General features: G+C 40.7%; 1 protein-coding gene across 1 annotated transcript; it reads left to right on the top strand.

The window, feature by feature from the left end:
• The first annotated feature begins 259 nt into the window (after nucleotides 1-259).
• On the top strand, nucleotides 260-13,954 carry MRPS35 (mitochondrial ribosomal protein S35). Its single transcript, XM_084206252.1, has 8 exons — nucleotides 260-482; nucleotides 1,930-1,973; nucleotides 2,831-2,998; nucleotides 3,388-3,448; nucleotides 4,483-4,622; nucleotides 5,038-5,147; nucleotides 5,613-5,682; nucleotides 13,504-13,954. The coding sequence occupies exons 1-8, from the start codon at nucleotides 293-295 to the stop codon at nucleotides 13,774-13,776; spliced, it is 1,056 nt and encodes a 351-aa protein (XP_084062378.1). The 5' UTR covers nucleotides 260-292; the 3' UTR covers nucleotides 13,777-13,954.
• The last annotated feature ends 563 nt before the right edge of the window (nucleotides 13,955-14,517 follow it).

The following is a 14,517-nucleotide window of genomic DNA, read 5'->3' as shown; positions in this document are numbered from 1 at the left end:
CTGTGCGGACATTGTTGGGGTGTCTGTGCGGGGATTCTTGGGGTGTCTGTGCAGGGATTGCTGGAGTGTCTGAGCAGGGCCAGGACACGTTTCCCACCCGGGATATTCCCAGCTCAGGGCTCCACAGCAGCGTTCAGGGACAGCGCTCGGCCCGCCTGCGGCTCCTCCCGGGGCAGAGCGGCCCGAGGGGCTCCGTGAGGGCGGCGCTGCCGCGTTCGCCCGTGCGGGGCCGGGCCCGAGCCGGCCGCCGTCGCGCCGGGCGGGGCCGCGGGAGGAGCGCGGCGGGGCCGGGATGGCGGCGCGGGCCGGGCGGTGCTGCCGGGCCGGGCTGAGCTGCGGGGCTCTGCTGTCCCAGGCTCTGCTGTCTCAGGCTGTGCTGTCCCGGGCCGCCGGCGGCGCCCCCGCCACGCCTCGATGGGGACGCGCCGCTTTTTCCTCGGCGCCCGCGGTGAGCGGCAGGGAAGGGCCGCAGCCTCGGGAAGGTGAGCGCGGGGTGCCCGGGGCGGTCGGGCTGCGCCGCCGGCATGGCGGGACGAACGGCGGGCCGGGCTGCAGCGGAGCGGTGCCTGTGTTAGGTTGTTCCCAAGGGGAATTTCATCGCTGTGTGTACTCCTGGGAAGCCTTTGGTGTCGTGCCTGGCCAGGGCCAGTGGGAGCGGTGGGTCTGGGTTTTCCCGGCCTTTTCCCGGTGGGCAGCTGGAACACGCCAGGTCGCGGAAAGCGCCTTTGAGTGATGGCCGGTGACGCTGTAGTAGCTGAAGGTGTCATGTCCTGGCCTGAAATGACAGATGTTTGTAACAGAAACAGTAAAGTTGTTGTGACGTGTGGCTGTATGTGAAAGTACCACAAAAAAGGTAGGTCGAGGGATAAAGGAATATTGAATATTATCTCTTGGAGCAGCCTGAACGGGTGTACCGTTCGGTTTAAGATTATAATAGCAAGAAAAGGATGAAGATACATAAAGTTCTCAGATAAAGGAAACAAATAACATGTGAAATCCACAAGTTTTTACGGGGTAGGGTTGTAAGACCTAATGATATAAAAAAGAATCCAAACATCCCTTCTTAAGTCTCAGTCATTGCTTTATGCTAAATATGTACAATCGATGAAACCTGAATTCAAACCAGAGTCTTGAAAATAAATGTCATCAGGTTCACCTTTGTATGTCTGAGGCCACATTATATTCTGGTGTGTTTTTTGGACAGTGGGGTTTGGAAGTGTTTTGGAATTTGAGGAGGAGGAGGAAAGGAAGACAGACAGGCATGCAAAGATCAGTGTTTCGTTTGATAATCCAGTGATATTTGGTCTCTTAATGCATCCCTAGGGATCCCTCACCACAGCTCCAGGTGAAATCAGGGAGCCATGAACTAGAGCCAGGAGAAACCCAGACCTGAAACAGATTAAACTCTTTTACTTCCCATTCCACTTTCTCTGGAACTGCCCAGTGTGCAGGATCAACCCTCTGTTCTAGAAGAGAAACAATCCAATGTCTGAACTGTTCATGCAGGGGTTAGTTGTGCTGCAGAGTGGCACAGAAGAGGGTGTGAAACTGTGCTCTCAGAAGGAAAGGTTGGAGCCATGGCTCTCTCCTTTTGGAAACAGGAACTCCTAAGTTTATCCATCTTGTGTTGCTGGTGGAGAGAGATTTGTGACTGCTGTGTGGGAAAGAGGAAAGGGAGCATAGGAATGAAGGCAAAAGTGTCTTTCATTTTTGTCCTCCAAGTTCTTTTTTATCTTATTTTTTACAAAATTAATTTGTTATCTGATCTTCCTCTTCTTCCATGTAAAGATTGGAGAGCATTACTGGATATTGTCACAAAACCAAAAAAACCCGTACAGAATTAGGCAACAGTTTTTGCTCTCAAAACTATAGAATAATTTATTTTAGAAATATGTTTTTGTTAATCTCTTCTATTTTTCCTTCTTTCAGGCTCAGTAAGGAGAAGAGGCAGGACACTACAGTTTGCAAGATCAGTAAGTACTGAAATTTACAGGTAGCTCAGGTGTTTGGGAAAGTTTTCTAAGCCGTGTGTTGTGTCAGTTTGCCCAGCAGCCCCTTCTGCAGTCAAATCCTGGTGAAACAATCCCCTGGGACCATTCCTGGCCAGCACCTGCCTTCTGTAACCTTTTCAGTCTATGTTATCAAAAATATAACACTAAGCTGGTGGTTAACTTGCATTGACACCGTATAGGGCAGGTCTGAAATGTAACTTCAAGTTGCATAGCCAATGACCCAGACATGTCAATGTTGTTTTCAGACTGAGTTTGCAGAATTTGTGGTGCTTGTTTCCTGGCATAAAGCTTTTCTTTTTCTAAGGCCATTTGACTGAAATGATGGTCAGTTTTTGGAGGGTATAAGCTATTTCTGCAATGTACTGATACATTGTCCCTACACTGGAATTTCTATGGCAAGAAATTTCAGCATTATTAATTATGAACTGTCCCACAGCTACAGAATTCCAGAATTTTAGAACTCATTGTCTTGTCCCCCACCACATATTCAGGCCCTTTAGGAAATAGAGTTTGCCACTCTGTACTGGTTTGATTCCCCCTCCTGATTTATCCCAAGGCAGGAAGATGGCAAGTTCTTTATCCTAAACATCTCTGCCATCAAATGCAGTGGAAGATTGGGAAAGGCCTGGCAGCTAAGATGGAAAAGGCTCTCTGCTAAAAATTCCTCTACAAATCAGTACTAACTTTGTCTGTAAAGGAGTCTTGAAATGTCCAGCTATGGGAATTAGTTCTTGAAATCATTGTTTGATATGTTGATCCTGCTTTGTCTTATATCCTCTGTATCTCCTGTCCTACCTATCCCCTTTTCCCTTGATCAGGCTGCACCCCCCAGGACAGAGAGGATGGCTGTGGATCAGGACTGGAGCAGTGTGTACCCAACAGCAGCTCCCTTCAAAGCTGCCTCTGTGCCTCTCCCAATCCGAATGGGCTACCCAGTGAAGAGAGGAGTGCCTCCACCAAAGGAAGGCAACCTAGAGCTTATCAAGGTAAAACATGTGCCATGGCTGGGGGGTCACTTTTAAAGTCACTCTTCACTAGGGCTGCGCTGCTTTGATTGGGGTATTTGTCTTGAAGACTGCTTTCTGCTATTAAGTCACATAATCCTATCAAGTTCTAAGTGGTAACAAATATAAAGTTAATTAACAAGTGAATGATATCAGGAGACTTTTTAGGGTGATCATGCCTGTGACTTTTGTTGCAGAGTTAAGTCTTTCCCTAAACCAGACTTGAGAAGCGTGGTTAAATTAGTATTTCCTTAGGCATGTTATACTGCCTTAGCAAACATGAGAAGTGTAATCAGATTTCAGTAATGCCCATTTACTTCTGATCAGACAAAAAGCTATTATTTTGGTAACTCTTAATGTGTCTGTTTCAGATCCCCAATTTTTTGCATCTTACTCCTCCTGCAATTAAGAAGCACTGTGCAGCTCTTAAAGGTGAGGGGGGTGGGTTGAGGTTTTTAAAATTTTTTTAATTATTCTTTTTAATTTTGTTTGTTTGTTTGTTTTTGTTTAGTTGGTTAGTTTTTTTCTTTTTAAACCATCTCTGGAAGTTTTCAGAAAAAGCAAGAGGTAACTATGTGTGATGGAGGTGAGGCATGGTACACTTGTGGAGCTGCTTATTCATCTGGCTGTGGCTGGTACTGTCTGCTTTTCTGCTGCTGCCAGGAGTCATCCAGGTGGTAGCAGATAAGTCTCAGGAGGTTGTCAGCACAAGGGTAAGATTAAGACTGAAATGTTACTTTAGCACGAGACCTTGCTTGAACTGATGAGTTGGTAGTTCAGTGCTTTACAGAAGGTGAGTGATGAATGCAACTCAGTTCTCAGAGAGCTCTCTGATTGAACAGGCTTCAGTCAGTAGCCATTATGGGCTGCATTGTCGACCAAAGAGCTATTAATATGAGACCCTCTATGAGAGCATAGTCTGCTGGGGAGATACAGCAAGAGACCAGGAGCATCCTTCCACCCAGCAAACCTGTGAGGGGAACCTGATGAACTCAGGCAAAGGAAGCCTGTTTTTTGATGAGGGTGGTGAGACATGGGAGGAGCTTGCCCAGTGAACCTGTGAATACCCCATCCTGGAAGTGTTCAAGCTCAGGTTAGACAGGGCTTTGAGCAGCTGGATCTAGTAAAAACTCCCCAAAGCAGGAGAGTCACTTCCAACCCAAACCATTCTATGATCCTCCTTGGTGGTTGTGAGACTGCATCTGCAGTGCTGTATCCTGTTTTGGGGAAGCCAGGACAAAGAGAGACATGACAATACAGGAGCAAGTCTAGCAGAAACACTGCTGTTACCTAAAGTAACAGCAATGTTTGGTTTCTAAGACTATGAGTATGGTTTCTAAGACTAGTACTTTTAAAAACATAAATTGCAGTACATTTGAAAGAAAAAAACCTCAGCCAAATATACCAGAGGTACAGGTATATAATATACAGATATTACTAGGAGTGTTTTTCTCTTTATTGTACAGATTTCTGCACTGAATGGCCGAGTGCTCTGGACAGTGATGAGAAATGTGAGCAGCATTTTCCCATTGAAATTGAAACAGTAGATTATGTTCATTCAGGGACTTCTATTCGGAATCCCAAAGCAAGAGTGGTGACCTTAAGAGTAAGTAGTCGTTTTGGTAAACAGCCTTTGTCCCAAACCCCTAAAATGCTTGGCTTTCTTTTCCAAATGTGCAAATGTGATCTTCTGTAAGGAAATGAGAGAAATGGAGGGAATTCAAAATCACACACAAGTGAGTACATCTGTGAGTTCCTGACCAAATCTGTCCATTCATATTCACTGGCCTTGGGACTTGCAAGGCATTGGGGGGATGTGGGGATACTATATGGGTATGTATTGTTTGAATACTCACGTTATTCTTGCCCTGTGTTAAGACTTCAGTGTGATATAATCTGAAGAAATTCTGCAAATGTATCCTGAATAACTCTCCTTGATAGATCTGCCTGTCTCAAGTACTTCCAGAGTTCAGATTTTGGATTTGCCAAGAAATTAAAGTTGTTTTCTCCTTTTCTTGAAGGTTAAACTTTCTAACCTGAATTTGGATGACCATGCAAAGAAGAAGCTCATAAAGCTCGTGGGAGAGCGGTACTGTCAGGAGACAGATGTGCTCACAATTACAACAGACAGGTGAGCTGCCAGAAGGAAACAGAAATATTGTAGCAATGCCTGCAGCTGAGAAAGGACTGGGTGTCTTCCAGTAATACCAATTATTGTCTCGGTGAATTATTATAATTTTAGGCTAAAATGGGACTTAATTAACATTATTCCTGTTATTAACTGTTAAAAACACATTTTAAAAGAATTCAGACTTAATGTATGTTGGATTCCATTTTGGCACAGGGGCAAAGAAGTTTCTAATGTCTCCAGAAGATTTGTAAATCCTTGGATATTGTATATTTTCCCACTGCCTTGCAGCTGCCCATTCTCCTGTGTTCTTATTACTCAAGCCTCCATTATATTATTCTTGGTTATGTGTAACTGAGAAGTACACAGGAATCAACCCCTCATTTCCTAAGATTCCTTACATTACACAGTAGAAAATTTGATGGTAGGTTTTAACCTTTGTTCAGAAAAGTGTTTCTGCATTTCCAGGTGTCCCCTAAGACGACAGAACTATGATTATGGCATGCACCTGCTCACAGTTCTGTACCATGAATCCTGGGTAAGCAGTTGTGCATGGACTCTCTAAATGTGCTCTCTGTCATATTTTAAAGTAAATGACCTTACAATTCTATTCTCTTCCAACTCACTTTTCTTCAAATTCAACTAAGAGAACATTTTGCAGGATTCCAAACTTCTGTCTGGTAATTAGAACATGTCTTTTCTTGGGCTCTTCCTGGGCTGCAGTAAACCATGGCTGTCATTTGGAAGTGGTTTTCTTCTTTAATGCTCTCTCACATACCTTGTCTCAAGCTGACTGCTTTCCTGAGCTCCCTCTTGCTCAGAAGAGGGGCAGCCTTCCCACTTTCTGGTTACAGATGTTCCTTTCACAGGGAATTCTTCACACTTGTCTCCTGTATTTTTGTGGTTGTGTTGGTGCCTCTCAACAATTTTACAGGCATTTTTTACAGAGAACACATGAGCAGTCTGAACTGAAATGGTTGTTGGAAATCCATAGTAATGTTTTGGATGACTGAACTTTGTTCAAATGTCCCATGTCACTATCCCATTGTTTGAGACAGTCAAAGCCTTCACCATCTCCATTTGTCACTCTTACAGAAGTTGTACCTTATCCACTGCTAAAACTCATACTTACCGTTTTCAGTTGTTCTGGAGTAGGAAATGTCTGTATTTAGCACTTTTATGAATTGTTCTTGATTTTGTTCACTGCAGTGCTGATGTTAAGAGCATCCTAAGGAGGATGAGATATATTTCCCTTTCAGTGGCAGTTGCCTTGAGGGATCATTTTGTAATTGTAGAGTGCATCAAATTAAATCGGTGGTGAAAGATAACGTTTGCTGTAGATTTCAAGTACACATGGATGTTTTTCTCCCCAACAGCATCACATTGCATTACAAATCTTAAATTAATGGCAGACTGGTTTCCAGTATTAAGCAATGACAAGAGAGCTAGACAGTGCTCACTTTAATAACTTCAGATAAACACCACGGCTGTGCTGGGCTCCAGCTTTAATTAGTGCTGGCAGACAGGGCTATGCAATATTGATATGGAGTGTTCAGTGTGTACTGAATATGCACAAGTCTCTTGCACTTTTATTACCTTTCATCCTCCACGTTAATATTTGATGAGTTTGTCAATCAGTTGTAATTGTCTTTGATTCCCATGAAAAATTAATGGTTTCCTGAGACAAGGGTTTTTATTTTGTGTGACATGTTTTATTTTGTGGCATGGTTTTTCCCCCTGATCAGGCATAATGCCTTTTAATAACTTGCTGAAAGATAGTTTGGATCCATTTTGTAAACCATGAGCAGTGTGTGGTTTATTTTCATTTACATGAACTTTAATATTGGAGGGGGACAGACAGAGCCTGGCCTTCCATTTAGGCAGTAACATCAGTCCTGTTTGCAGAACTAATTGTAGAATTTGATGACTTTCCCAGCTGAGTAGTGCCACACTGTTAATGCATGTGGCTGATGGAATTGAATCAAAAGATGGGGGCAGTGTTCCATTCTTGCTGAGTGAAGGAAAGGTGGATCCATGTAACTTCTGCCCTCGAGCCTGAAAACTTTGCCCATGATCTCTTTAAATGTGGCAGAACTCCTATGCTTTATGTTAATATCTGGATTACTGCATTTTGTCAATTGAAAGCATGCATAGGGGGAAATGTTATATGCAGATATACATCAGGAAATGGAATTTCAACTGTAATTATGTTTTAGTTGCCATCAATGCATCATCCTTTTATTACAGCTATAAATGCAGTATCAGACCCGTGAGTTACTTTAAAACAGTCTTAAAAATCTTCAAAACCTAAGAATGTTCATTTATTTTCTCATTCTAAAATACTTGGAGATGTTTTGCTTCTTTTTTACTAATTGTCTGGTTGTTAATCAGATATTTGTGTTTTATTAGCTTTCAGAATATATTAATTAGATGGCTGATTTGCTCCAATTAGTAAGGATTTAATTTCTCCTCTTAGGACTTCTTCTGTGATTCCTTTCAAATTATTCCCCAGGATTGTGCCTGGATTGAATTAATCAGTGAAAGAGTGAGCTATATTGATGGATTATAAATCAGCACCTTGACCAGTTGTGGTTCAAATGCTGGTACTGCTTGAATGCTGTAACATCACTCCAAACCTGGATGTGTGTTTATGGTAGAGTGGTTTTTAAAGAGTTAGAGTTTGCTGCCCTCGGGTGGTCGAAAGGATCATGGATGGGTTTCCTCACACAGCTTGGATTAATAGTTTATCACTCCAAAGTCCAATTCTGTCAGGAGCTGAAAGCAAGAATGAGAAGCAAATGCAGCACAAAGTCAATTTTCCAGTAAGGAAAAACATTAGGAGTAATTAAATTTTTTATTGCTCCAATTGCATGTGGTGTTTCAACATACACAGGATGAGGAAGAGTGAGGGATCTTGATTCAGCCTTGCTAAGCTGGGATCTTGAAAAATTGCTACAAAGTTGTCCTGGATTTTCTATTCTCCACTACTTCTTACAGTAAGAAACAGAAAGGTGAGGGAAGGAAAAAATGAAGAATGGGCAGGCAGCATGACACTGGAGGCTTAATTAAAATGTATCAACCATGCAGCTGTACAGTTTGATTGAATTTCAGGGGGAGTACTTTTGCATTTCTTTTTAGAGCTTTCAGTGGCAAGGCACTGGTGGGATGCAGTGTCTGTGTTGGCCTGCTGAATGGGTATTTTTACATGACCACTGATGATAACACTCAAATCCATCATACAGCTTTTCTTTAGGCTTCATCTTCATTTTTTCTAACTACAGTCATTTTAAGCCATTCCAAAGAAATGTAATTTTTACCACTTCAGGTCATGCCAGTAATACTTGGTAACAGCACAATTTTGCAGTTTCATAGTGGGAGTTAACCTTGCAATTCAGCCTAAAATACGTGGAAAGGATATGAGTCCACTGTTGAAACCTTAAGCAGGTCTCTGGCTACTTAGGATTCCAAAGTTCATGCTAGGAACACCCAGGATGTTGTGACATGGGGGTTGTAGAGTTGCAGTGGCAGGTGGAGGAGGCATTCCAGTCTTGCTGAAGCTCCCTGGGCACCTTTAGCATCACTGAAGATGTTCAGAGTGAAGCTCCTGACTCGGGGACCTAGAACAATGAAGGGTGGTGTAACTGTGCCCTCCCTACCTAGAACAGGCTTCTCTCTTGGTGTGGTTTAAGTAATGCAGACTGAGGCTGAAGTGAGGCTGGTCTCTATATGTTGGAATATGTCCTTTGTTTTGAACCATGGATTGCATTGCATGCTCTCCAGAATCAGACAGCTGAGAGAGTCCTCATCAGTAATGGGAGCCAGAAAAGGTAAAGCTAAAGTGGCTTTACAGTAGATGTTAAAGTTCATCTATAGACATCTAAAATCAAAAGAAGGAGGTTTTCTGACAGGAAATGTGTATTAGAAGAAGGTTACACTTTTTTTTGAACCTCTTGGAACCAAGAGGGATGAGCATTCCAGCAAAAGGTTGAATTAGGAATTGGCTTTGTAATATTTCTGACTGTCGTAAGTTTTTTGCAACACCTTGTGCTTCAGCTCCATGTTTCTTGTTGCTGGAGGAACAAGACTCCTTTTTGATGCATAAATACAATTTTTGAGTCTGTTCAATTTTCAGTCTGTGTTGGAGTGAAACAACATCTCATGGGGAATATACGTTAATAAACTGAACAGAAAATCATCAGACTTGGATTTTTAATATCACTGATCTCTTGATGAGATCAAAACCTTATGTAGTCAGCCTTCCAAAAACAAAGTGAGGTAGATAAATACCTTACAAATGACCCTTGCAGAAACCTGGATTTTCCAGAAAATGCATGCAGCTACTCCGGCCTAGAGAAATTAGATATTGTCCTTAGTTCTCAAAGAGGCTGATGGCAACTTTTCTGAGTTAGTTACAGAGCCAGAGACTAAACTTCAGAGCATCATTATGAGGGCATCATTAATTATGGGAGCATCTCTTATGTAGTATTAGTCTTTGGGGCAGAGTTCTGTTTTTGTTTCTCTGCTTGTTCTCCTTTTGTGTTAAACGTTTGTACCTCACTGCAATTTTTATCCTCATAGTTTCTCTTGATTTTCCCTTGACCCTCTAGAGGTCCTACCTGTCCTGTGCCATTGCTGTGTCCTAGATAATACAGTTCTGCTTATTCAAAAGAATGGATTTTAACTTACTCCACATCACCAAGCAATTACAGTTTTTGTATCCAATCTCAGATGATACAAATAGGTTTTGCCTTTCTACAAACTTCTATTCATATTTCTAAGTTGTTAATTAAATAGTACAGATCACAGTGTATTCTATCCAAAGAGATAAGCACATAGTTGTTTTGGTAACTCCTCTTAGGATTGAAGGTTCCCAGTTACTTGGAAAATGTTAGCATAGCTGTCATTTATTTGCTGAAAATCAAAGATCATTGTACCACAAAGAGCATCTTTTATTTCAATGCAATACAAAGATATAGGTGTATTTATTCCAGGTTATACAGAGTTTGAAATTTGACTTGGCATTTAAGGAACTTTGCTTTCTCTCAAAAATAATCCTTTTAAAATACCTGGTCTTTGCTAAACAGCATAAATATTTAACTGTTCAAACCATTGACCAGAATATTAACCAACATGAGTCATGTTTTTAATTGCCCTCAAGATTTCTGTGTGTCACTAGAGACATTATAGTTCAAATGTTTTTCCCAAAAGGAAGATCAGGGAACTGAACATTTTAAGCCTCTGTATCACTGCAGCAACAGAATTGTGCAAGTTACACAGGCAGAAAAAACCCCAAGCACTGTGATGGTTATGAGATCCCAAATTCTTTCCTTTCTTCTGCACTTTAAGGTACCATATAAAGTGAAGCCTTTTGTTAATGGCTTACATGTAAAAAGCAACTTCACTGTCCAAAGTCTATTTTTGCATTCATACTCATTCAGAATTCAGATTAAGCACTGTAAACTCTTGTAAATCTCCCAAAAGATTGGCTTAAACTGTAGCATAAAAGATTTGCTTAGAAACAAATCCTTATTATGTTTATGGCATTGAAAAAATAATTCTTTATCTTTGTGTTAGGAAGTGAAAAAATAGCCTTTTATGCCTCCTTAGTCATAGGTTTAGATCTTTGACTTTATATGGAAAATTGTTTTCTGGTGTTTTGGTTTGGGGTTTTTTGATTCTTATTGTAAGTTTTTTAAGAGGAAAAGGTTGAAAGTATCAGCTGAGTGCATCTTTAGCTAAGCTGGACAATACTGAGATTCTGTCTTATGTATGATAGAATGAGGAAACCATTGTTCACAAAGTGGGATTCTAGGAAAATGTTACACAATATCACACTTGGATTCCACTTCTCACAGTTTTATTCTCGTTTTTAAGACTGCAGTTTTAAAACTGGTGAACAGTTTTTAACATGTTCACTAATATGTTAAATCTGCAGGGGACAAAAATAATTCAGCTAATAAAATTTGAGTGATAAAGACCTAATTTTTGAACCTCATTTAATTGTCCCTATTAGTTTCATTCATAACACTTTAAACTGAGACTACAACACGTGTAACGTTTCCACTGTTCAGGCTTCATGATGCTTGTCTACCTAGGGTATGTTTCCAATTGCCTGGATAATTCTACAGCCACTTTTCTCTTGCAGTAAATTCTCTTGAAAAGATATCAAAGTTTCAGTGGATACAGTTTGCAAAAACTAATGGATTTGGAAATCTCCCCCTAATGTCAAATCCCTTCCTGCCTTCTCCCTCACCTCCCACCACACAGTCAAAATTTTATTTTAAAATCCATGTTGACAACATCATTCTGCTGGGAAAGATTCCAAGAAAGAAACACTCAACAGTTGCTTTAAAATCTTGCTTTGTAATGCTTACAAGAGGTAGGGAAATCTTAATCTGTTTATCAGCATGCATCTCCAGAATCCTGTGATTTGCTGTGTACAGAGAAGGATATTCCTGAAGAGATAAATGTAATACTGTCATTAGTCCTTGTTGTCTCTGTTATGACTTAGAGATGTTTAAAAGCCTCACAGGGGTCTTTTGTTTGAACTTCAGACATGAGTTTGGTCCAGGGAGTGACCAGCAGTGATACCCATATTCCCTTACCCCTGAGAAACCCTATCCCTGTGAGAGAGGCTTTGGCTTGAAAATCCTGTTGGAATTATGGGGAAAAAATGTCTTGGATAGCCACTCTGCAGATAACCAGGGGATGTGTAAAGCAGGATGATGCTGTTAATTTAAAACTCTAAATCTCCACCCTGGATTGCAGGGTTTGTCAAACAGACAAGGAGCACTTCACTGTGCCCACTTGTTCCATTAATGTTTCAGCAGTACAGGGCTACAGGATGTCCTTTTGTTCCTGTTTTTCCCCTCCAGAAACTGAGTGAGCTCCTTTTACTCCTGTGCTTTATTGTGTCCAGGGTTTAATGTCAGTCATGTGAACCTCTGAGCAGTGTGAAATGCTGCTTCTGACTAAATATTAGGACTCAAACTCAAAAGACAAGAGATGCCATTTACCAGGTGCAGGACACAGCAGTTGGGAAAGTGTTTTAAATTCAGATAGAGGAGTACAAGCACAGAAGAGTTGCAGGCTGAAAAAAAATCTTGGGGCTTAATTAAAGGTTATTGAATACTGTCGTTTGACTGCAGCAGCCTTGATGCTTAGTGGAAAGAATAACCTTTAAATAAACAAATGAAAAACAATACCAGCACACACACCCCACCTTACTTCCTTCCCAGAAAAGAAAAAACAAACAAAACATACCCTGAACAACAAAAAAAAAAACCTCCTCCCCTGACTTGCAAGATTTTTTTTGGTTTTGCATAGCACAGCTAAAAATTTACTGAAGAGCCCTTTTTGGCAAATGATTTTAGAAAAGACAAAATTAGTGTGATGTAAAGGCTTTACTATAAGGTTTCTTTGAACATATTTCAGAGAAATGCAAGTTTTATTTAGGCATGATTTTATAACAATTGTAAGAAAAACATGAATAGCAAAACTAAACCCAAAATTCTTCAACTTGTGATTCTTACATAGATGAGGTAATACAAAGATATGACATATTGGTTACATCAGTAAAGTACTAAATAATATAAATACTCAAACATATAGCCTGCAATATAAAAATGCAAATATATTACTGAAGCATCTGTATTTATCAAAGTACAGTAAAAAATAGCAGGTTACAACATTTTAAATATTCCTTAAAGATTCTTTCAAGGCCTGCTGGAGAGATGTTGAAAGCATTGATACAAGTGTACTTATTGAACAAGTGTATTTACAGGCACTGGGATGGTGTCTTCTGTCAGTGCCCTGCTTATGATCCTGTCTAATTTTGCAGCACTGATTAGGTAAGGATCAGCACCTTGTGGATAGACATTCTATTGAGCAATGTATTTTGCAGGAAGAAGAAATGAATTTGTTGGTGATGCTTTTCTTTGTGAATCACATCATGGGTTACTCATTAGTCACTGCCTCAGTTTCCTCCCACCAGCCAGTGCAGCCAGACCAGAACCCTGTGCTAGGACATAATAGCTGGGTGTCTGCTTCCAGAACTGCAGTGTTGAGGGCTCTTTAAAATTACTACTTTTACAAGGTTTTTAGTTACTCATTATGTACAGTCCATAAGCTTTTTCTCCCACTCTGACTCAGCCAATTGTATGTGCCAGGTACAGAAAGAACCTGATGAGTGGGAGAAAGGAGTTCATCCTGCTCATACAGGCTTGAGTTACAAGGAGGAAATACCTTCCACCATGAATGCAGTTTTTAAAGGGAATTGCTATGAGAGATCAATTTCTTCAAATTATTGTTGCTTTGTTTCACTCTTGGGTAGTTTTTAAGGTTATGCATTTTCTTTCAGAAAACTGAGAAGTGGGAGAGCGAGAAGTCTGAGGAAGACATGGAAGAATATGTGTGGGAAAACAGTCGCTCTCAGAAAAATGCCTTGGACACACTGCTTCGAATAAAAGCCTCAGAGAATGTCAGTAATGTCACTAAGGAGGAGCTGCTGGCATCTGAAGTGGTTAAGAATTACAGAAACTCAGTCATTGCCCTTAAGAATGAAGGTGAAACAGAAAGTAACATATCTCAGTACAAGGAATCTGTGAAGAAACTACTGAATATACAAGCATGAGAAGAGCAGATCTGCAGGTACACCTGATCATTACAGAGATGTTCAACTACTGTGTTAGTATTTCTGATGATATGGATGTATAATTATTCAGAACTTGAGCCGAAAAATGAAACTTGACTATGAGTTAAGTCCTCTCCATGAATCTTGTCCTTTGAATAAAGTATGTTTGGATTTATACTGGTAACTTGAATGTTTTATTCTGTGTTTTGTTAGCATGATCAATTCAGTCCTCTGCTTAATCACATTCTGATTCCTCACACTTCTTTGGGCATTTAATCTAGAGCAACAATGTCAAAACAAATGAAATTAGTTAATACTTCCAGTTCCATTAATTAAAAGTCTGAAAATTAGGAGCTCTAAATGCTATTCAAATGCTTTCAGATTTTTGCCTATGTGTAAAATGAGGGTAATGTTGCCTAAGAATCTGACTTAGAGAGGTGTTGAAGCACTCTGGACAGTTGAGGTTCTCAGTTATTGTGAGGGCAAACAAATATCCTATGTAAAAGCAGCTGTCTCTATAATAGTGGAGTAAAATAAGGTGGAAAATGGGATGGTAGACTGGGAAGGTAAACCAGCAGTTGTTGAGAAGATTCCAGAGTACCAGGGACAGGAAGAATGATGAGAATTGGTGAGGTGAGTTTGCAACTAAATAGGAATGGACTGAGCATTGTTAGCCTCAGGCCTGCTGACCTCTCTTGAATGTACCCAGGCTTTTCAAGGAAAGAAAGAAGCTTGTAGCAT

The sequence above is a fragment of the Fringilla coelebs genome, assembly GCF_963513975.1.
Source record: "Fringilla coelebs genome assembly, chromosome: 5".
In the NCBI taxonomy this organism is placed as follows: domain Eukaryota; kingdom Metazoa; phylum Chordata; class Aves; order Passeriformes; family Fringillidae; genus Fringilla; species Fringilla coelebs.
This window is presented reverse-complemented; position numbering and strand designations above follow the sequence as displayed.